Here is a 21,671-nt window from a genome sequence, read left to right on the forward strand (position 1 = left end):
AAACTCCTGAGCTCAAGTGATCTGCCCACCTCGACCTCCCAAAGTGCTGGGATTACACGCCTGACCCACCGCACCTGGCCAAAAATGGCTGATTTTACTAGGCAATCCTATTGTTATTTATTTATTTTTTGAGACAGAGTCTTGCTCTGTCACCCAGGCTGGAGTGCAGTGGTGTGATCTCGGCTCACTGCAGCCTCCGCCTCCCGGGTTTGAGCAATTCTTGTGCCTCAGCCTCCTGAGTAGCTGAGATTACAGGCTAGCACCACCATGCCCAGCTAACTTTTGTATTTTTAGTAGAGATGGAGTTTCATCAAGTTGGCCAGGCTGGTCTTGAACTCCTGGCCTCAAGTGATCTGCTCACCTCGGCCTCCCAAAGTGCTGGGATTACAGGTGTGAGCCACCACGCCAGGCCTTCATCATAGAATTATTGCCCATCCCCACCACCCTGTCTGTGACACCATGAAACTTGTCTCTGGTGCCTAAAAGCCTGGGAACTGGTGATCTTAAGGATGTGACGCTGTTATTAGAAACTGTGTTCTGTTCAGTCTTTATAGGCCAAGATTGAAGCCTAGTTGAGAAGAGGACTCAGACAAGCATGGCTAGGTTCCATCAAGAAAAGAATCACTATCAGCTTCTTTACCTTAGCCCCCACCTCTCCCAATAAAAGCATCAACATTGTGACTACGTACCAGGTGTTTCACAAAGTTATGCAGTAGTTATAATTAATATCCTCATTAAAAGGTTGAGAAAACTGAGAGGCTCAGAAAGGTTGCCTGCCCAAGGTTCCGCAACCAGAAGTAGCAGTGCTGGGATTTGAACCTAGGTCTAGGTCTCACTGGTTCCAGAATTCACTGTCGTCCAAAGTGCAGAGCTCCATTCTATGTTTCTAGGCTCTATAAGCCATCCCTCTCTTGCACATGCCCATTTTATGAATGCCACTGGTCCCGAGGATTGAGTCTGGACAAGTATGTGGCCCTGTGGATCTTGGCTCTGGCTGCACCACCTGGGGAGCTTTCAAAATACTGATGCCTGGACCTCACCCCTAGAAGCTCTAAAGTAACAGGTGTGGAGTGCAACCCACAGGGACTTTTAGAAGATTCCAGGTGATTTCTGTCAGGAGCTAGGTTTGAGACCCACTGTGCTAGATGCCTTCACAGTTATCATCCCATATGGTCCCTACAAGAGCCCTCTGAGAAAGGCAGGCAAGTGGCAATGCCCATGTCCTGCTGACGAAGAAAACTGTTGAGAGGCTAAGGCTCAGAGAGTAATATCTGGACAGAAAGCAACATTCCTGACGTCTAGCTCTGAGTTCTCTGCCTAAAGGTTCTGCTCTATGAGGCACAATTAAGAAGAAAAAAAAGCAACATCTCCAAGAACAGCAGCTTAATTTCTCTTGTGCAGTAAAAGTCATTTCTCGCCCCCATTGAACACATGGAGGAGAGGTAGTGCCTGCTTCAGCCATAGTACCCAAAACAAGGCCAGGGGATCTCTGGGAGGTGAGCAGTGACCCCCCTTCCTGACAAAGTGTTCCCCTGGCAGAAGCCAAGGGAAGCCTGGGGACAGGGGCCTGCAATTCTGTGATAGCGCTGCGGCCTGTTTTCCACGCCCACTTTTCTGCAACAGTTTGTGATCTGGACTCCCTGAGCACCCGTTGGGAGCTGGGGGCAGCCTAGGGAAGTTGGGATCTATTCCTGTACTCTTCCAGGCAAGCGTCCCTGGCCACCTAGCCTTGTCAGGGTCCAGGCCACGGGACCCCCTGTGCATAACCCTGGGCCCACCCAGCCTGTTCCGGCCCTGATGTTTGCTCACTGATAATGTGCAGAGGGGAGAGGGCGGTTTCCCACCTCTGGGAGAAAAGGGCACCTTGGTAGACTTGGGGGGCGTCACTGCCCACATGTTGGGGACGTCACTGCTCACCCTTGGGGGACTTATGGGTTCCCAGTGGTGGGCAGTCGAGAGGATATTGTCCACATCTGGGGCCAGCAAAGGACCCCTGTACCTCAACTGGATGGCCAGAGGTTCACCTCAGCCTTGCGGTCATGAGGAGGCAGAGGGCCCCTACCCACTCCAACCCCCTAAAAATGCAACAATCCCAGGCACACCTTAGGCCGCAGCCTGGCTGTGACCGAACAGAGAGCGACCACACCCCAGGGGAGAGGCCGGGTTGGGACCACAGGGCGCAGCTCTGCCAGTCCCACCCTTTGGCGCAGGGCTCCTGCCGACACAGCCCTCCAGGCCGCCTACTCTCCAGCCAGCCGGCTCCACGGACCCACAGAAGGGCAAGGGGGCGGCGTCGGGGCGGCGGGACGGTCGTCGGAGGGCGCCCTCCAGGCCCAAGCCGCCTTCTCCGGCCCCCGCCATGGCCCGGGGCGGCAGTCAGAGCTGGAGCTCCGAGGAGTCGGACGGGCAGCCAAAGGAGCAAACGCCCGAGAAGCCCGGGTGAGCTGCTGGGCCGCGCTGGACGGGCGTCGGGGGTCTGGTCCGCGAACCTGCCGCGGCGCTGCCCGGAACCTCCGCGAAGGTTCTAGGCCTTTGTGGCGTCACTGTCTCCTTGCGGAAGCTTCCGCCGGCGCCGAATAAAACCCGCCGCGGAGGAGCCGGTGGCTCTAGTGCGGCGGTGCCGAGCGTGAAAGTCTGCCGAGCGCGGGGAGCGGGCGGGAGCCACAGGCGGCGGCGGCGGCGAGGGCGGTGGCAGCGGTGACCGTGACCGTGACGCGCGGGCGGGCGGCGGGGGCGCGGGCCAGGGTCCCGGCAGGGGCGTCCGGGGCACTCTGACCGGCCTCGCCCGCCCGCCCGCAGAGACAAGATGGTGAAGGAGACCCAGTACTATGACATCCTGGGCGTGAAGCCCAGCGCGTCCCCGGAGGAGATCAAGAAGGCCTATCGGAAGCTGGCTCTCAAGTACCACCCGGACAAGAACCCGGATGAGGGCGAAAAGGTGCGGGGCGGCGCGGGGCGCGGGTCGGGCTCCCGAGGGGCCGAGGGTTATTAAGCCAGGAACACTGAAGGCGGTGGGAAACTTGAGCCGCGTTTGTTGGGGAGGCCGTCGCCAGGCGCCTCGGGGCCAGGCCGGCGCAGAGGTGGCGCGAGACCTGGGCGCCCTGTGGCGCGGTCGGTGGAGGGCGCTTCGCCCGCGGAGGAGGCATGTGGTTCGGCACTGGGGCCTCTCGCGAGTCCCTGCCGAACCCATTCATTCCTCCATTAGCTCCACAAGTGTTTGGGTAGCCCCTGCAGTGCGCGCTGGACTCGGGCGTCAGGGAGGCGCAGGGGCTGAACCCAGTTCTCATAGGGTGTGTTGGCGTTCCTGTGGGAGAGGCGGCCTGGAAATCGGGAAACTGAGGCACGCACAAACAGTTGTGTACTTGCTGGGAAGGACTGGCTCATGTTCTCTGTTGATGCATAAACCCTAGGGATGAGTGTCTTTGATCTGAGCCGGTACCTTGGACAAACGCCGTGCCTCTCTTGAGAATGACTAGCTGGATTTGTTCTGTGCACCTGCTTCCTACCTGATAAAAGTGTCAGATAGTGAATAATTCCATTTTCTTTATTCAACAGGAACATGGACATGTGCAGCCTGACATTAGCTTGTAGTCATATTCTGGGTTTTCGGTGACAAGTGACACACAGTTGATCATAAGTACCAATCATAGACTGAAAATGCTGTGCATTTTAGAGACAGAAGTTAAAAGCTTTTCCATCCTGTTTACAGAAAGTTTGCTTTTTATCTCTAAAGAGGCTCATGACCCACCTGAATAGGTGAATTGAAGGCATGAGGCGTTGCAAGGAAAGGCTGCTGGCCCTCCCATTCCTCCTTTCACTTCTTGCCATTTTCTTATAAAACTTTGGTTGTCCCGCATGGGTCTTGAGAGGTGGGGCCTTTATAGTAGCTGATAGCAGTGTCGCCTGGGCCACTTTTGAAGCCACACTGATCACCCATGTAGCATTTAAGACCTTTGGAAACGACACTGGAATCAAAATACCTGTCTGCATTAGTTATTCCAAACTGGAGAAAGCTACTTCAGGACGGTTTGGCTGAATGGCAACAGTGATGGAATATTTATATTTAGCCACATGTGCTGAATGTGGCTGTCACAAGTTTAAAATGCTTTCGTGTAAGACCATTTGTCTGTTCCTCACTTGCGTTCTTTCTCATCTATATTTAGATGGCTTACTGTAGCTTTTAAAGGCACTGGCGTTTTACATGGTGCTAGTGATTCATCCACCTGCTCCCTACATTCATTGTAGTCTGCTTCTGATAGTCTTGTTTAAGGAGAGCTTCTAGGCTTCTAATTTCACATTTCAGCAGGCTGGCTAAAGACATGTGGGAAAGCCTTCTGACCCTGGTTTCAGGTCAAATCTCAGCACTTAGAAGAGTAAGTTCATGCCTCTGTGTGTACAGTTAGAGCTGAATGTGCTTTTGTTGTTCTGAAGCTTTTATTTTTAAAACATTAGACTTGACCTGTACTACATATATGTAGGTTTCACCCTGTCAATACCTGTCTGGGCAGGTTGTTTGGTTTGTTTTAAACTAATATTTATTTATAGCCAGGCACTGAGTTAGTGTCGCATAAATGAGGCCCTTGGCAGTGAGGTCTGGCAAGCCCATCTCAGCTTGGAGGGAGGGATTCTGTGATGTGCCTGTTGCCAGGAATACTTTCCTTCCCTTGCCTTCACGGAAGGGGATAAAACTCCTTAGTTCTCAGCTAAAACATCTTCCAGGAGGCTGCCTCTGCCTCGTAGACTGAACCACAGGCCCAACATGCATCCTACTTTAATGGTGATTACTTGTTTGATTAACTGTATTCCTTTAAAGGTGATTACTTGTTTGATAACTGTATTCTCTGCCATAATATAAGCAGGGCAGTGACTGTGCCCCCATGGCCACTTACGGGGTGAGTAGCTAGCTGTGCAGGGTAGGTGCTAAAATGTTTGTTAGCTGGCTGAGTAAATGCACTTTAAAAAATTGTGTGTAGGAGAAGAGGGCTCTATAAAGGCACAAATTGGAAGGGAAATTGCAGTGAAGGAATATTGGAAGGAGAGTGGCAATTTAGATTGGGAATCAAAGAGGATGAGGAGACTGGGGACACAATTTATAGAAACTGCTGTAAAGTTCCCCAGGGAGAGCTCATTCGTGCATTTGTTCATTCATTCAACAAATACCTTCTCTTCTGGTCCCCACTGTGTGCTGGGTGTACTGTGCAGGCCTTTTGTGAGTGTGTATGTGAGTCTGTGCAGTTCTTTTCCACTTTATCACAGGCAGAACATTAAAATTTTTTTTCCTCCTAAGTTTGTCACTGTATTATTAATGTGTCTTCAAAAATAGACTATGCCAGTTCTTTAGCCCTTGCTGGGACAACTGAGAAGGCCGTCGGGGTGTTGGTCTTTGTTTTTTGCCCTGTTGTCCCCTGTTGCTAAGCGTTGGGGCAGCTTGTGTTTGTCGGGCACTCTGTATGGAGTCTGTACTTATCTGCGGCTGGTTTTTTTTTGCAAGACGCATGGGTGGTAGGTAGTGGGTCACCAAGATAGTTCCTTTCAGGGGCAATGATGTGGGGTATATTCTTGGCTACTACCCTGTTGAGATGAGTTTGATCTTTTGGTCAATTTCATTGTAACTTTTAGTTTGAATGATAGATTTTCAAGTTCAAAAATCAAAAGATAGGCCGGGCGCGGTGGCTCAAGCCTGTAATCCCAGCACTTTGGGAGGCCGAGACGGGTGGATCACGAAGTCAGGAGATCGAGACCATCCTGGCTAACACGGTGAAACCCCGTCTCTACTAAAAAAAATACAAAAAACTAGCCGGGCGAGGTGGCGGGCGCCTGTAGTCCCAGCTACTCGGAGGCTAAGGCAGGAGAATGGCGTCAACCCGGGAGGCGGAGCTTGCAGTGAGCTGAGATCCGGCCACTGCACTCCAGCCTGGGCGACAGAGCAAGACTCCGTCTCAAAAAAAAAAAAAAAAAAAAAAATCAAAAGATAGTAAACGGTGCAGAAAATTTTAGAACACAGAGGAAAACCTACCAAGTACACATTATCCTAACCACTCTGCTTCTTTCCAGGCTTTCCCCAGGATGATCATACATGGCCATCCTGATACATAGACATTTTGTTTTCTTGTTTCCACTTAATATTTTATTATAATTACTTTTCTCAAGTTGTTACATAGTCTTCAAAGCCATTTTCCCCTCAGCTGTATAGTAATCCTGTTAAGATTCTGTGACAAATGATCATGGACTGAAAGGCAAGCTGGTCATAGCACTTGTCTCCCACTGGGAGAAGGGGGTCCAGGCTGGGAACTGAATTAGACTTTGGAGTCCTGGGACCCTAGAGGATGGACTCCCTACTGGTAGTTGGAACCCCCATCCCATGTGAGGTCTGGCCTCTGACTGAATGTCCCAAGCAACTGGGTACTCCTTTTCCGTTCTTAGATAATTCTAAGTATAAATGTCATGTGAGTATCCAGGGTATTTGGTGAGTGTTTCCAGTGGACATTCCCATGAAGCTTATTTACCTAGTCCTGACCTGCAGATAGATGCAGAAACTCTCTAGGGGCAACCTGGCCTAGATGCTTTCTGATCTGTACCAGGCACCCAATCCTTACACCGTATCTCAGGTTTTCTGCTGAGGAAAAGGGTAGTAGTGAATGGTACTTACTTCTTCGCAGAAATGGTATGAGAATTAACATATCGAAAGATCTAGCTGACTTATATATGATGCTGACGTCTTTTTAATACTTTTCTAAATTGTACAGTTTTTTAGCTATTCTTTATTAGCTATTATTATTATTAGTTACTTATTAGATTTCAATCAGGGATTTGTAGAACAAAGGAATTAATGCCTCAAATTCCCTTGTTCTGTCTCTCAGATTCCTTATTTCATGGCACTTTTTTTCCCTGAGTATTTTGTGAAGCCAGCTGCATTGTAAGATCTGTATATCTATATATCCATATATGTCTCTCTGACTAAACTGTAGCCTCTGGAGGGCCAAGACCGTACCTCATTTATTTATGTCTGCGTTCCCAGAATCGAACCATTCATCTAACAGGTATTTACCAAGTGCCTTCTACATGCCAGGCATGGTTCCAGGCTCAGTTAGACAGCAGTGGACAAAACCCCCCATCTTCACGGAGCTTATGTTGCAGTGGGGGCTACATAAGCTAAGCAATAGATGATACAGCTTGTTGGAAGGTGGTTAATGCTATGGAGAAATATGCAGCAGGGGTGGGGGGTGGGAGGGTCTGAGGTGGGTTTGCAGTGTTAAAGCTGGATCACCAGGAGGCATCCCTGAGAAGGTGGTCTGTGAGCTAAGGCTGGAAAGAGGTGAGTGGGGAGGCCACACCAGGCCGAGGTGCCTCTGAGGCTCAGGCTGCAGAATTGAGGAACAGCAGGGAGCCTGGTGAAGCTGGCACAGAATTGGGGTGGGGACGCACAGGAGGAGAGGAAAGTAGAGGTGCCAGGTTGGGCTTATAGATGAAAGTTAGGACTGGCTTTTACTCCCAGTGACATGGGCCGCCTTGTAGAGGTTTGAGCAGAGGATTGACCCAGTTAGTAGGCTCAAATGGAGAACACACTGAAAGCTGGGGCAAGAAGGGAACATGGAAGACCAGGGAGGAGGCCACTTCAGTAGTCCAGGCCTGAGATGGTGCCTTCTGCCAGAGTGGATGTGGTGTGGTGAGAAAGAACAGATCTTGCATGTTTTAGCATTCCGATTTTATTTTTAAAATTTCCGTATACCTGCAGAAAACATGAGTGGTACAATGAACACCTATGTATTCTTCACCTAGCTTTACCAGTTGTAAGTAAATTGTCACATTTGTTTTATCTATTATTATTATTATTACTGTTGGCTAAAGATTTTGGGAGGAAGCTACCTGTAGCGTAACCTTTCAGCCCTAAGTGCTGCATGTTTCTCTTAGGCACAAGGACATCCTTGTACATAACCATAGTGCAGTTATCAAATTCAAGAAGTTGAGAACAAAGATTCACATTTCTCCCATTGTTCCAATAATGTCCTTTGTAGCCATTTTTTTCCCCCCAGTGCAGGATCTAATCCAGGATCACACATTGTATGCATTCCTATCTTTTAATTTTAGAGTATCTCTCAATTTGGCTTTTCTGATTCTTTCATACAATTGGGTTCCAGTGGTAACTCTTTGGCAGGAATGCTACACATGGGATATTGTGTGTGTCTTAGGGTACTGGAGATGCAAATGTGAAGGTAGCGTCAGTGGAATTTGTTGACAGGTGAGATTGGCATTGCCAATAACTGTGATATGGGGAAGACTATGGGCAGGATGGGGCTTTTGGGGGAGGATCAGGAGTATAGGTTTGTATACAATGTCTGGTACGTGGTTAGGTGCTCACAGATGCCTGTAGTTGAATTCATGCTAGTAAACTAATGAAATCATTCCCATGACGAGGTGAGCCAGTGGTAGTGCCCAGAGTCCTAGCTTTATCTGGTTAGAGATTCAGCCCTGGCACTATCTCATGGTATCCTAGCTGGACTCGACTTCCTGTCTGGTGCAGCCAGGTTAGGGAGAAACTTTCCTTCTCTACTGCCTTCTCTTCCTTATTCTTGTCATGTCCCTTTCACCAGTCCCTTAATATGTTTGCCCTGTGTTTCCCACTTTACCAAAGGAGTAAGTAGACAGGTAAGTCAGGTTCCAGGTAGAGGATGTATAGACTGGCTAGTTCAAGGGTTTGGGGGCAGAATACCTCTATTACTTTGTATGTTTATATGGCGGGTTTGCTTAACAAAACAACTGAAACCTCTCTCTTTTTAAAAATCTCTCTCTCTCTTTTCTTTTAAAGTTTAAACTCATATCCCAGGCATATGAAGTGCTTTCAGATCCAAAGAAAAGGGATATTTATGACCAAGGCGGAGAGCAGGCAATTAAAGAAGGAGGCTCAGGCAGCCCCAGCTTCTCTTCACCCATGGACATCTTTGACATGTTCTTTGGTGGTGGTGGACGGATGGCTAGAGAGAGAAGAGGTAAATGCTTTTAAAGAAACATAAATAAGTTGTATGGTTTCCACAATTGTACGTGTTTTTGGAATCAGGATAGATCGTGCTTTAAAAGGATATGATTGGACCAGGTGCAGTGGTTCATGTCTGTAATCTCAGCACTTTGGGAGGCCAAGGTGGGAGGATCGTTTTAGGCCAGGATTTCAAGACCAACCGGGGCAACATAGTGAGACCCCCCCATCTCAAAAAAATAAAAATAAAAAAATTAGCCAGGCCTGGTGACTCATGCCTGTAGTCTCAGCTACTTCTTGAGAGGCTGAGGCAGGAGGATGACTTGAGCCCAGGAAGTCAAGGCTGCAGTGAGCAATCCAGCCTGCATGACAGGGTGGGGCCCTGTCTTAAAAAAACAGACAGACAAGGCCAGGCGCGGTGGCTCACGCCTGTAATCCCAGCACTTTGGGAGGCCGAGACAGGCGGATCATGAGGTCAGGAGATCGAGACCATCCTGGCTAACATGGTGAAACCCCGTCTCTACTAAAAAATACAAAAAAACTAGCTGGGCGAGGTGGCGGGCGCCTGTAGTCCCAGCTACTCCGGAGGCTGAGGCAGGAGAATGGCATAAAACCCGGGAGGCAGAGCTTGCAGTGAGCTGAGATCCGGCCACTGCACTCCAGCCTGGGCGACAGAGCAAGACTCCGTCTCAAAAAAAAACAAACAAACAAAACAAACAAAAAAAAACCAGACAGACAAAAAAAAAAAAAAAAAAAACAAGGTACAGTTGCCATGTTTTGGGATCATTAACTTTAAAGAGTTTATCACTTGTCTAGTGCTCAGGCTACCTGGAAACTCCTGGTAAATTTAGTAATTATCTGACATCCTCCAGTGCTGTATGAAGGAGCGAATGGAGTGGTGGATAGAAAAGAGGAAGGTCAAGTTCATCGTGCCTTCTTTTCCTCTGTTGTTGGGGTCAGGCACCAGAGTGTGTTGAGGGATGTAAATGACGCCTCCTGTGGTTGTCAGGGATCCTTTACCGAGAGTGTTCCTCTCCCCTCTTGCCCACCCTCCCTTTGTGGCCTTCCATTTTCCCTGACCTGGGCCTGGGCTGCAGGCTCTCTAATTCTAGGTGGGTACCCTTGCCATGTTCAGTATGGCCTCATTTCCCAGCCTGCTCAGGGGATTTTTTAGGTAACAAATTTTACCTCTTTGTGTTTTGAAATCTTTGTAAATGACCTGCCTTTCTTTTCAGAATGCATTATGAGTAGTAGCAACTTCATCCCCAGGTGAATGAGGAACTTAGCCCTTAGCTCAGTGCCCCCAGGCCACTGTTTTGACTTTCGAGGTTTGCTCTTCCTAATTTTTCTGCATCTCACCTTCTGCCAGGCTACACAGGCTGTTACCTCTGTTGTTAGTAGTTGCTAATGTTAGTAGTTGCTAATAGACTAGTTCCCATTCCCCCTGTTTAGTTTACTGTTGTCAGGCTGCTTTGAATCTTGAAACCAGAAAATTAAGCAGGCTTATTATAATTCTGGATAAAGTCAGAAGAGATGAGCTCTGCCTTGGGGTTTAAGAAGTGTGGTTTTTGAGAGACCCCTAGATAAGTGAAGCAGCACCTGTTATCACATTGTAATTGACTTTGAGCTTTAAAAAGCTTGGGTGTCAATTCTGTGAACACAGAGTGCTGAAAATCACAAAGTGTTTATTAGGGAAAAATCTTTCCCCTGTCCTTTGAGCATATTGCCTGCTCATATAATTGATGGTGTGGATGTGATTAAAACTTTGGATATTCTCTTGTCCAGCTCCCTCACTGTCTTGAGATGAAAAACTTCATGCCCTTAATTAAGTCATCTCTCAAAGTTGGCAGCCAGTAAACCAGGACAGCTCGTCTCAGTGACTGCAGGAGCTCCATGGGCAGCAGGGAGGGTCTTGATGCTGTCAGTCTTGACAGGCTGGCAGGTGCTGGAGCACACCCCCACCCTGAGGACCAAACACCCACCGTCCTGAGTGCAGAAGCAAGATTTTGGCAGAGGAAATAATTCCCATTTGGCCACCAGTTACAGAAGGGCTCAGAAAGTAAAGTGCTTTATGCCCAAGGAAGAGTTTCAGTGAAAGATCCAGAGACTTTGGCTGTCACAGATTTATGTATAGAAAGAACTCCTTTCATGGGGAAACTTAACCAACTTCGTGGGTTCATACTGCTTTCGGTTTCTCAATTAGTGCTCTCCCTGTCCTCAGATTTGTTCTCCAAAAATAAAGGTGGAAAGTCTTTTTGTTGGCCTCTATAAATGATTAATTAGCTCATAGCTAGAGAGGGTATTAGCTCTTGTTATTGGCTGAGGGCCAGAAGGATGGGCTGGGGTAATAGAAGCATTGCTTCCTGCAGGGAAGGGAGTGCATGACCCAGCCACAGTCTTGAATCTCTGGAGATTTCATACGACTAAGGGTCATATGGGTGGTATTTAATACAGTGGTATATTTCATTCAACGCCACTAATTTTTTTTCTCCCTTGCTAAGGCAAGAATGTTGTACACCAGTTATCTGTAACTCTTGAAGATTTATATAATGGAGTCACGAAGAAATTGGCCCTCCAGAAAAATGTAATTTGTGAGAAATGTGAAGGTAAAAATTAATTTTTGACTGAACCTCACAGTTCTGATCCCTTAGATTCAGAAACAATGCTTGTTTTAGTTCAGGGAAAATAAGTTATCTTATTTCAAATGCAAGGATAAAGCAGAGATTACAACCAGGTGGCCTGAGGACCACATCTCTTTGCCTGAATGAATGCTTTCTTCAGGCTGCACCTCTGTTTGACATGTTGACAACTATTTCTAAAAATTAAAAATCAGACACTTGACCTCATCTGGGGGGTTTGGCTGGCAGACTTTTTCTGTAAAGAGCCAGATTTTAGGCTTTCCGGGCCATGGAGTCTTTTGTAACTAGTTCACTCTGCCATCATATTACATAAATGAATGGACATGCCTGTGTTCCAGTAAAGCTTTATTTACAAACCCAAGCAGTCCGGCCATGGTTTCTTGACCCCTGACTTAAATGTACATATAATTATTGTAATTTTTTAAAAATCTGAGTTTTCAAGAAAAGCCATGTCTGGTTACTCCAGCCTCACATTGTCCCACAGAGAGAATTGGCTGAGCTGGGTAGCTGCTGCTGTTGACAGAGCTTTTGTTCTCTAGATCTCCACAGCCCCAGCCTCTTCATTCATCTGTGGGCCTATGCAGGTTCCACCTGGGGTGGAAGAAAACACATTTGATGAAGCTAAAGTAATAAATTTGGATTGATGCAGCCAAAATCACACATATTTGAGGTCAGATGTTAACATCTGGATGTTATCTGCTTGGCTGGACTCCTCCAGGCTCTTCCGCATTGTTTTTTGATTGTAAATAGAATTCTAAGCCCAATGTCCGATGTGAGGGTTCTCTACCCTTCTGCTGTGGCGCCCAGCAGGGACACTGGTAAGGGCAGAGCATGGCCCTCACTCCTGCCTCCCCCGACCCTGCAGGTGTTGGCGGGAAGAAGGGATCGGTGGAGAAGTGCCCGCTGTGCAAGGGGCGGGGGATGCAGATCCACATCCAGCAGATCGGGCCGGGCATGGTGCAGCAGATCCAGACCGTGTGCGTTGAGTGCAAGGGCCAGGGCGAGCGCATCAACCCCAAGGACCGCTGCGAGAGCTGCAGCGGTGCCAAGGTGATCCGTGAGAAGAAGATTATCGAGGTACATGTTGAAAAAGGTGAGGCTGCGCAGAGCTGGTGCTCCACACTGGCTGGAAATGCTGACTGGATGCTAATCGTGGGATACACAGGCTGGATGTCAGGGAAGTGAGCTGTATCACAACATGTATTGGGTGTGCCATGAATTCCTCTTGTTTCCCAGTCATCTTCTCTCCACCCTTCCTGGCCTTATTTCCTTTCCATGTCACCTGCCAAAGTGTTCTTGCCGAGGTTTACTTCCTTGAGATCACAGACAGCCTCTTTATGAGATTTTCTAATGCTCTGAAAGTCTTACTTGGCCTTGGTTTTGGTTAGTTGCCATTTCCTGACATTCTCAAGCCATTCCTCTAGAATCTTTAGGAGTGCCTTCCTGGTCGCTTCCAATGCTCATTGGCCGTAAGGGCTTGTGTAAGTGTTTGTGGCTGCATGTTCTCTTTCTCTCCACATTTCCCCATCTGGTGCATCAGATTCCCCCAAATACAGCACCTTCTCCTGCTATTCATTTTGCCTGATGCTATCATTTTAAGGCCTTTTTCCATTTTAGCTGTCCTCCAAGTATTCTCTGATGATTCTTTGGCTTTCCAATCCAGTGAATATATCCTAGATCAGATACGAGACCAAAAGTAAAAGAATTAACACCCAAACCGACACAGGTGTTATTAAAGGACTTACTGTTTAAACATGCCTGAACCCTGTGCCTTGAGTGTGCATAATGACTTATTAGAAAAGGACAGGGCTGGCTGACCCCCATCAGTCCTGAGTCATGCACCCTGTGCCCCGGGAAGTGGGTGGTGACCCCATGCTGGCATGTGGCATCACAGGCCCGGGGAAGGGAGTGCTGTGGAGACCTGGGATGTAGAGCCGCACCCCCCTCCCTGTGCATGCTGGGGTTGGCCCCACATCATGCCAAGGGAAGTGGGACCTCTTTTCTCTTTTTTTTTTTTTTTTTTTTTTTTTGAGACGGAGTCTCGCTCTGTCGCCCAGGCTGGAGTGCAGTGGCCGGATCTCAGCTCACTGCAAGCTCCGCCTCCCGGGTTGATGCCATTCTCCTGCCTCAGCCTCCTGAGTAGCTGGGACTACAGGCGCCTGCCACCTCGCCCGGCTAGTTTTTTGTATTTTTTAGTAGAGATGGGGTTTCACCGTGTTCGCCAGGATGGTCTCGATCTCCTGACCTCGTGATCCGCCCGCCTCGGCCTCCCAAAGTGCTGGGATTACAGGCTTGAGCCACCGCGCCCGGCAATGGGACCTCTTTTCTCATTGGCCGTCCTAGCCACCCCTCCCTGCCTTGTGCCTGCATGAGGTTAGGAGGCTTGATGAATAAAGAACCCCTGAAGGACTCTGTTCCTTCTTCAAAAGCTTTAGGGAAGCATGGTTTGTATGAGAAATGGCTAATCAGAAAGGGATGATGTTTCATAGGTATGAAAGATGGGCAAAAGATACTATTTCATGGAGAAGGAGATCAGGAGCCTGAGCTGGAGCCTGGTGATGTCATAATTGTGCTTGATCAGAAGGATCATAGTGTCTTTCAGAGACGAGGCCATGACTTGATCATGAAAATGAAAATTCAGCTTTCTGAAGCTCTTTGTGGCTTCAAGAAGACGATAAAAACATTGGACAGTCGAATTCTTGTCATTACATCCAAATCAGGTAAAGTTTCAAATGTGTGTTTCCATTGACGTTCTGTATGTTTGGCATAATTCTGGCAAGTTAGCCTGATTTTTTTATTGCTACATAATATTTTACATATTGATGGGGTGCATGTAATACTTTGTCCCATGCATAAAATGCGTAATGATCAAGCCAGGTGTTTAGGGCATCTGTTGCTTTGAGTATTTCTTATTTGTGTTGGGAATAGTTCACCTGATTTCACATTTAAAGTCAAATTCTGTTACACAAATTAGTATGACGTGATTTTCTCTAAATTTAAAGTTATCCCTGATGACTCTGGATAATTTATAAAGTCCTTTTATATTCTCCTAGAAAAATATTCAGTTGAGGGGAAAAGTCTCAAATAAGAATCTTGGGGCTCTGAAATTTTAGATGAAGTCTGCCAATTAAACTTAAATTTTTAAAAATTTATTTTTGTATAAGAAAACAGCTTAATAGGTGGTGTTTTTCTATCAAGTGGTGATTTGTGCTGATTCATCCACATGTTCCTGTAGCCTCTGTGGTGCATTACATGAGTTACATTTTAAAGTAGAATTTTCCTGTAAGTAAGACTTTGCCTATCAGCTTATCCTTGGAGGTTTCCACAGGAATTGCTGGTCTGCACACACCCATGGGAGCCAGAGGGAGATGCCTCTGGGCTGAAAGGGTTCCTGAGGGCCTGAGCTCAGCCCCCAAATCCCTTGTAGACACTAGGGGACTCATCTCCCAGGAGGGCTTCTGTGTTCGCTGCAGTGAGGGTCTGTGTGGGCACCAGAGCACCTGCCTAGAAGGGGATGAGAAAGGAGAGAGGCCAGGCCAGAGACCTTGACTTGAAGCTGCTTCTGAATAGCACTAAGGTCAGCTGTGCATAGCAAAGAATGTCTGGATGGGTGTGGTGGTGGCTACGCCACTGAAGCAGCCTGGGCCCCAGCACCAGCCATTTGCAGTGTTGCTGTAGTCCCCTCACTGGTCGTGGGGCTGGGATTACCTTTTCCTATGGCCATTTGAGGTTTGGGGCAAAAGGGGTAGGTTCAGGGCAGGCAGGGAGGTAACCAGCCAATAAGCCTGCCCCCAGGGCAGTGGCAGCTGGAGATAAGACTCAAATCCAGTGGGGTGACTGAGGCCTGGGCTTCTGTTCCCTCCCTGTCCCTCTCCCCCTTCCCTTCCTTGCCTGCTTTCCTCTTCCCAGCCTTGTGCTCTTTTTCTCTTTCCTCTCTTGGATTCTTTCAGGTTCCTCCTTTCCTGGGGATAATAGGAAGCAGAATTATATATCCAAGCCTTGATCAGTTTTTGGGATTTTAAAATAAACTTATTTGGAAACAATTTCAAGCTTACAAAAAGTTGTAAATACAAAAATAGTCCGAGGTCCACCCATATATGATTTGTCTGATGTCAACATTTTACCCCATTTGGTTTGTCATTTGCTCTGTGTCTGTTTTTATTTATTTTTAAAATTTGTTCATTTATTTTTTGAGACAAGGGTCTCGCTCTGTTATACAGACTGAAGTGCAGTGGCGTGATCTCAGCTCACTGTAACCTCCACCTCAGCCTCCCAAGTAGCTGGTGCTACAGCCACATGCTACCACGCCCATCTAATTTTTATATTTTTTGTAGAGATGGGGTTTTGCCATGTTGCCCAGACTTGCGTGTGTTTTAATACATAATCAAGGATTGGGGGAAGCACTGCAGTATAATGCAAAATTTGCATGAAGATTTAAAATAAAACACCTATCCTTAGGCTTCCATAGACCTCCCAAGGCACCCATTTCTTCCCTCGAGAAGGAGTTTGAAGATCACAGTTTACATGAAGCCCCAGACCACTGGTTGTGAGCTCAACACCCTGGCATTGTGTCCAAGACGCCCTTACATGGTCACAGCCCAGATCCTAGCCCTCCTGAGCTGGGGCTGGGCGGCATCTGTATGTAACTTCTTTGGGAAAGACCATCCTGTCCAGGGGTGGACTGTTTGAGGCTTGGGCCCTGCCAGGGGTCAGAGCCCAGTGTTCCTTGCTGCCTCCGTTGACCCCAGTCTAGGGAACCGGGAGCCAAATGGAGTGTGGCGGAGAAAAAGCCCCAGAGGGAAGGAAGTGGCAAATCCTAAGAAACCTATTTCCTTCTTTATTATAAGGAAGGGTGGAGCATCCAGGAAACCTGCCGTTGGAGAGTTCTTTGGGGATTTGTTTTCCTTTTTGTTTTCTTTTTGCTTTTACTTTGTTCCCTTTTGCACCCTCTCCTTTTTTCTTCTCCCCTCTTTTGTGTTGGCTTATTTCTTGTTTCTCCATCTTCTCTCCTCCCTCTTCCTCCTCTCTTCTGTTGTTGAAATGCCTTCTTCCCTAGAGCCCTTTAGCCTGTTACGAGCATTGCTGAGGATTGGATTAACTAAAAAAGTGATTTTGGAGCCACACAAGGGTGTGATGGCCCTGCCTGCAGGCGGGTATTTACCTGCCGGGAGAGCCGAAATTGTGGTGGTCTTCTACCTGTAGTTTTCCATGCTTGGTCAGTTTCCCACCTCCCAGTAAGCTAGAAGCAGAAGCATGGGGAGTAGAGCTTGAGAGCAGCAAGAAGTGACACCTGATAGGAATGGGGAGACAGAAAAACCAGTCATATGTCACTTAATGATGGGGCTACGTTCTGAGAAATGCATTGTTTGGTGATGTTGTCGTGGTGTGAACATCATAGAATATACTCGCACAGACCTAGATGGTGTAGGCTGCTACACCCTAGGCTGTGTGGCATAGCCTGTTGCTCCTGGGCCAAAACCTGCATAGCAGGTTGCTGTACTGAATACTGTTGGCAGTTGTAATACGATGCTGACTATGTGGATACCTGAACGTAGGAAAGGTACAGTAAAAGTTTGGTGTAACCTTTGCAACCATCTTCATAAATGTTGTTGACTGAAAGGTCACACTATGCTGTGCATGACTGTATTTCTTTTTTCTTTTTTTTTTCGAGACGGAGTTTTGCTCTATTGTCCAGGCTGGAGTGCAGTGGCACAATCTTGGTTCACTGTAAGCTCTGCCTTCCGGGTTCACGCCATTCTCCTGCCTCAGCCTCCTGAGTAGCTGGGATTACAGGCACACCCCATCATGCCCAGCTAATTTTTCTATTTTTTTTTAGTAGAGATGGGGGTTTCACTATGTTAGTCAGGCTGGTCTCGAACTCCTGACCTCGTGATCCGCCCGCCTCGGCCTCCCAAAGTGCTAGGATTACAGGCGTGAGCCACCGCGCCTGGCCATGACTGTATTTCAGAAAAAGAATAAACAGGAACACAAAAAGCCAGCAATCCGGAGCAGTTTAGCTAAGGGGTTGCTGTCCTGCACAGTCAGTAGGCTCTGAAGGCCATGTCTGAGCCACAGCCCTGCCCATGAATGAACCTCAAGGATAGTCATTGGCTTACTTTATTTTTAAAACCTGCTGTTTAAAGATTTCCTCTTGAAGAGAGAGCTCACTTTCTAGATAGTTCCATATGGAAGTGGACTGCTGAATAAATTGTTTTGATTCCCCTCTACCGTCTCTCCCATTTTTTCCAAACATTTCTTTGTCTTTGTCCATATTCATCGCCGAGCTGAAGAGTATACTTTTATCAGAAACCCTTTTGTCCCTTTCCTTTTCCATGCTTAGAGGGAAGTTTCTGACTTGGGAGAATGCCTCAGAGTTCTTGGGGTCTGAACTCCCCTGATGCCTTGCAAAGTCACGTAGCTGTAAGACCCAGCGGGTGCCAGCCGGGAGGGTGACTCCAGCTCAGCAGCGTGTATGGAAGTGCATTTTGACCATGAAGGAGATTGCCTGTGGCCAAGCCACCTAGTGAGCTCCCTACCAAGGAACCTGGGTGTCACCTACAGGTGGCCAGGAGCCAGTTTTTATGCCAGGCAGGGGAGTGGTTGGACTCTTGAGGCTTCTTCCTGTCTGTGAGGAGCATTCCTGTTCCCCTTGTGGTAGGGATACCTGTCACCCCACGAAGGGGCAGAGTGATGGTTGTTGGCCCCATTTTATGCAGACTTGGGTGTCATGACTTCTGGTTCACTTGTTTCAAACCTACCTGGGATGCTGCCCCCTTGACACACTGCTGGAGCCCAGAGCACGGGCCGGGGGAGCACGGGCCAGAGTCCCAGCCTGAGCCCCAGCCCCAGGCAGTACCTGACAAGGATACCTGGGATTGGGGCCAGCTTTCCAGTCAGATGCCACACTTCTTTTGCCCAGTGCCACGGGGTGCTAGGACCTGCCTCAGGCTCTCCCGTGAGGGAGAACGACCTCTGCAGGCCCCTCTGCCTTTCTGCCTCATAATTGACCCTTTCTCTGGCAGGTGAGGTGATAAAGCACGGGGACCTGAAATGTGTGCGTGATGAAGGAATGCCCATCTACAAAGCACCCCTGGAAAAAGGGATTCTGATCATACAATTTTTAGTAAGTTCACTGTGTTTGTCGTGGACATATTAAATGCCTTAATCGGAAGGGGAATAAACAGCCACCTTTCTTTCCCACCTCACCCTTTACAGGTAATCTTTCCTGAAAAACACTGGCTTTCTCTGGAAAAGCTTCCTCAGCTGGAAGCTTTACTGCCTCCTCGACAGAAAGTGAGGATTACAGATGACATGGATCAAGTGGAGCTGAAGGAGTTTTGTCCCAATGAGCAGAACTGGCGTCAGCACAGGGAGGCCTACGAGGAGGACGAAGACGGGCCCCGGGCTGGAGTGCAGTGCCAGACAGCATGACGTGGTGCGGGGCTGCGTGGCCCTGCAGGACTAGCACATGATGAATGTAAAGTTGGCACAATGAAAATGGATCGCTTCAATGGCCTCATGTTTGGGATGTCCTGTGTACGTGTTCAGCATTCTTAATTGCTGAGTGTCTTTTTGGTTTTTATTTTGGTTGTAACTTAAGTTATAGCTTAATTTATATTTAAATGTTTTAAGTGTTAATCACCTCTAGTCTGTTTATGGAATCTGTTCATTTCTATTTTCAGGATATACTTTTTGAGATGTCAGTAATTGCACCAACACTTTGTGCTTCTAGTGGCTTTGCCTTAATTCAATGTCACCAATAAAGCACAGCCCAGTTAGCAGCTCAGCCCCCTAGCAAACCCCAAGGCACAAAGTGGGCATCCTGGCCCATCTCTAGGTCTGTGGTTTCTCCCCCCTCCCTTGGCAGAGTTATTGAGGGCATGATCTCAGGGCTGCTAAGATAACATTTCTGAGGATTCGAGATGATCCTCTTAAAGAACAAAAGCACATCCATGGATCGGACATGGCTGCCTGTGCCTGCTTAACAGGGCCAACTTAGTTCCTACTGTTCTGTGCCCTTCAGTGGATGGAATGTGAGTGTGTCTGATCATCTCTCTTGGAAGTTTTCTGAACCTTCCAAGCTCTGTGGTGAGGACAAACCAGTGTTTTGAATCATATGCTGATAACTGTTTGCCTGTGACCCTCACACCTTGTTCTTCATGGTTTTAATGATTTTCTGTTGACAACTTTTGCAATGCTTTCCCACCAAAGTGCTTACTTGTAAAGAAAACTAAATCCTTCTGTGTCCTCGGCAGCCTCAGTGCAGCAACGGAAGCTGAGGGAGAATGTTGCTGGTTTGGCCCATGGCACAGCCAGCTTCTCTGACCAGTAATCTGGGGTGACTTGAGGGTCTGCAAAGACATAGAACTCCCCAGTGTTTTCCACCTCATTCTCCCAGATTCAGCTCCCTTCCAAAGGATTGTTCCTCTCATTGCACAGTCATATTACAAAGGGCTTCCTGCTCAAGTGATGTTTTGGTAAGAACTGCTCTGAGTTGCACTGTGGATTACAGTTTGTGTGGACTACTACTGTAAATTATAGTTTGTTTGGAGGGATATCAGTCATTATTTTATTCCTGACAGGTAGACTACAATTCGAACTTAGGGTTACCTCAGTCTTTAGCCATTACTGCTTATTTCTTGCCCCCAAGTCACAAAAAACTTGTAAGCTGCTGGGTTAAAGCAGAGGCCACCTGTCAGATCTGCCCTACCCTTATTTGGTTACATGGCACCTTAGAGTTTCACTCAGACCAGGGATCTTCCTTAGGAGGGGCAAAAAGCAGATCAGACCATGCAGAAGTAGGGTGAACCAGCTGCACGGACCAGGTTCCCGCAGAACATTGTTAGCTAGTGAGGCATAATTTGCTCAAAGTATAGAAACAGCCCACCTATGCCCACTTTGACCATGGGTCAGGATAGATATAAAATCACTTCTTCCAACGAAGCCTAAGTGAAAAATCTATTTGTAAATGGACCACAACTCCGGGGTGTTGTTTCTGTGCTGTGACTTCCTAATTATTGCTAAAGAACTACTGTTTCGTTGGTGATGGAGTAAAACTACATTCAGCTCCTTCTTGTCATGTAAGAGGAATTTGGAGGGTGTTGCTTAAAATTTTATTCCACCTGTACATTTGTCACTTTAAAATTAAAACTGAGCTGGTATGAGAGACAAGTGGCTTTGCTTTTTCATTTTTTTGAGAGCTCAGTGTTAAGTGCCAGCTTGCCTCTCATTGGTTGATATAATGGAATGAAGTTTCCACCCTCATGGAGCTTTATTTTGGGGATGGGGGTGAATGCAAACAAAAAGTGGTAACTGTATGAAGAATAAGAGGAATGGGAGTAAGTAGAAGGGAAAGGGAAGAAGGCCTCTACCAGGAGCTGGCATCTAGGCAGAATCCTGGATGCAGTTGGGGAGCAGATGTCCGAAGGTCTGGAGGGAAAACATTCCAGGCAGAGGAATGGCAAGGATGATGTGGTTACAGGAGGGTGAGCAAGGCAAGCAGGAGGAAGAAGCAGGGGGCTATGATAAAAAGGGTGAGCTTTATTCTGAGGGCAGTGAGTCGTTTGGGGAAAAGCACATGATCTGACTCATAAGCATATTAAGTTATGATCAATAAAAAGCAACACTCTTCCAAGTGTTTAGCTACTTGCATCTTTCTCATTAACGTGAGTCTCAAGGGGGCCGATGAGGAGGAAACTGTGAGGTACAGATACTCTGAAATAACTAAGGCAGAGCTACTGTTCTACCTTAGAGGCACAGGCTTGAGCCTAGGCATTATTAAGGCAGCAAGAATTAGCAGCCTGCCTTCCAATACCTACCTAGTGAGTTAGAGACCTCTCTGAAATTAATAAGGGGAAGGAGGGCTTGGCAGGGGACATCTTTAACACATCAAGTAGAAGGACGCCCAGAAAGACAGGAGTACATAATGTTCCTATGCAGTCAAATATACTCTTTCCTTCAGGACTCCATTCTAAAATAGATTAGCTTCTTTATCACAGCTCTGGGGAGCTCGCTGCTGTATCTCACTGCATGAGTCAATTCCCTGGAAAAGCCTGTATTTC

At 47.7% G+C, this 21,671-nt stretch overlaps 1 protein-coding gene across 1 annotated transcript; it reads left to right on the forward strand.

Moving 5' to 3' along the window:
* The first annotated feature begins 2,142 nt into the window (after window positions 1-2,142).
* DNAJA4 (DnaJ heat shock protein family (Hsp40) member A4) lies at window positions 2,143-20,781 on the forward strand. Its single transcript, XM_033238036.1, has 8 exons — window positions 2,143-2,439; window positions 2,800-2,938; window positions 8,807-8,987; window positions 11,473-11,577; window positions 12,476-12,703; window positions 14,100-14,330; window positions 18,633-18,733; window positions 18,826-20,781. Exons 1-8 carry the CDS (start codon window positions 2,360-2,362, stop codon window positions 19,039-19,041), a joined length of 1,281 nt encoding a protein of 426 aa, XP_033093927.1. The 5' UTR covers window positions 2,143-2,359; the 3' UTR covers window positions 19,042-20,781.
* The last annotated feature ends 890 nt before the right edge of the window (window positions 20,782-21,671 follow it).

Source organism: Trachypithecus francoisi, unplaced genomic scaffold (genome assembly GCF_009764315.1).
Source record: "Trachypithecus francoisi isolate TF-2019V2 unplaced genomic scaffold, Tfra_2.0 Contig00110, whole genome shotgun sequence".
In the NCBI taxonomy this organism is placed as follows: Eukaryota; Metazoa; Chordata; class Mammalia; order Primates; family Cercopithecidae; genus Trachypithecus; species Trachypithecus francoisi.

Coding starts and splice junctions, on each gene's coding strand:
- DNAJA4 (XM_033238036.1), top strand. CDS start 2,360: ATGGCCCGGGGCGGCAGTCAGAGCTGGAGCTCCGAGGAGTCGGACGGG. Junction 11,578..12,475: donor AATTTGTGAGAAATGTGAAG/GTAAAAATTAAT, acceptor CCGACCCTGCAG/GTGTTGGCGGGAAGAAGGGA. Junction 18,734..18,825: donor TTCTGATCATACAATTTTTA/GTAAGTTCACTG, acceptor CACCCTTTACAG/GTAATCTTTCCTGAAAAACA.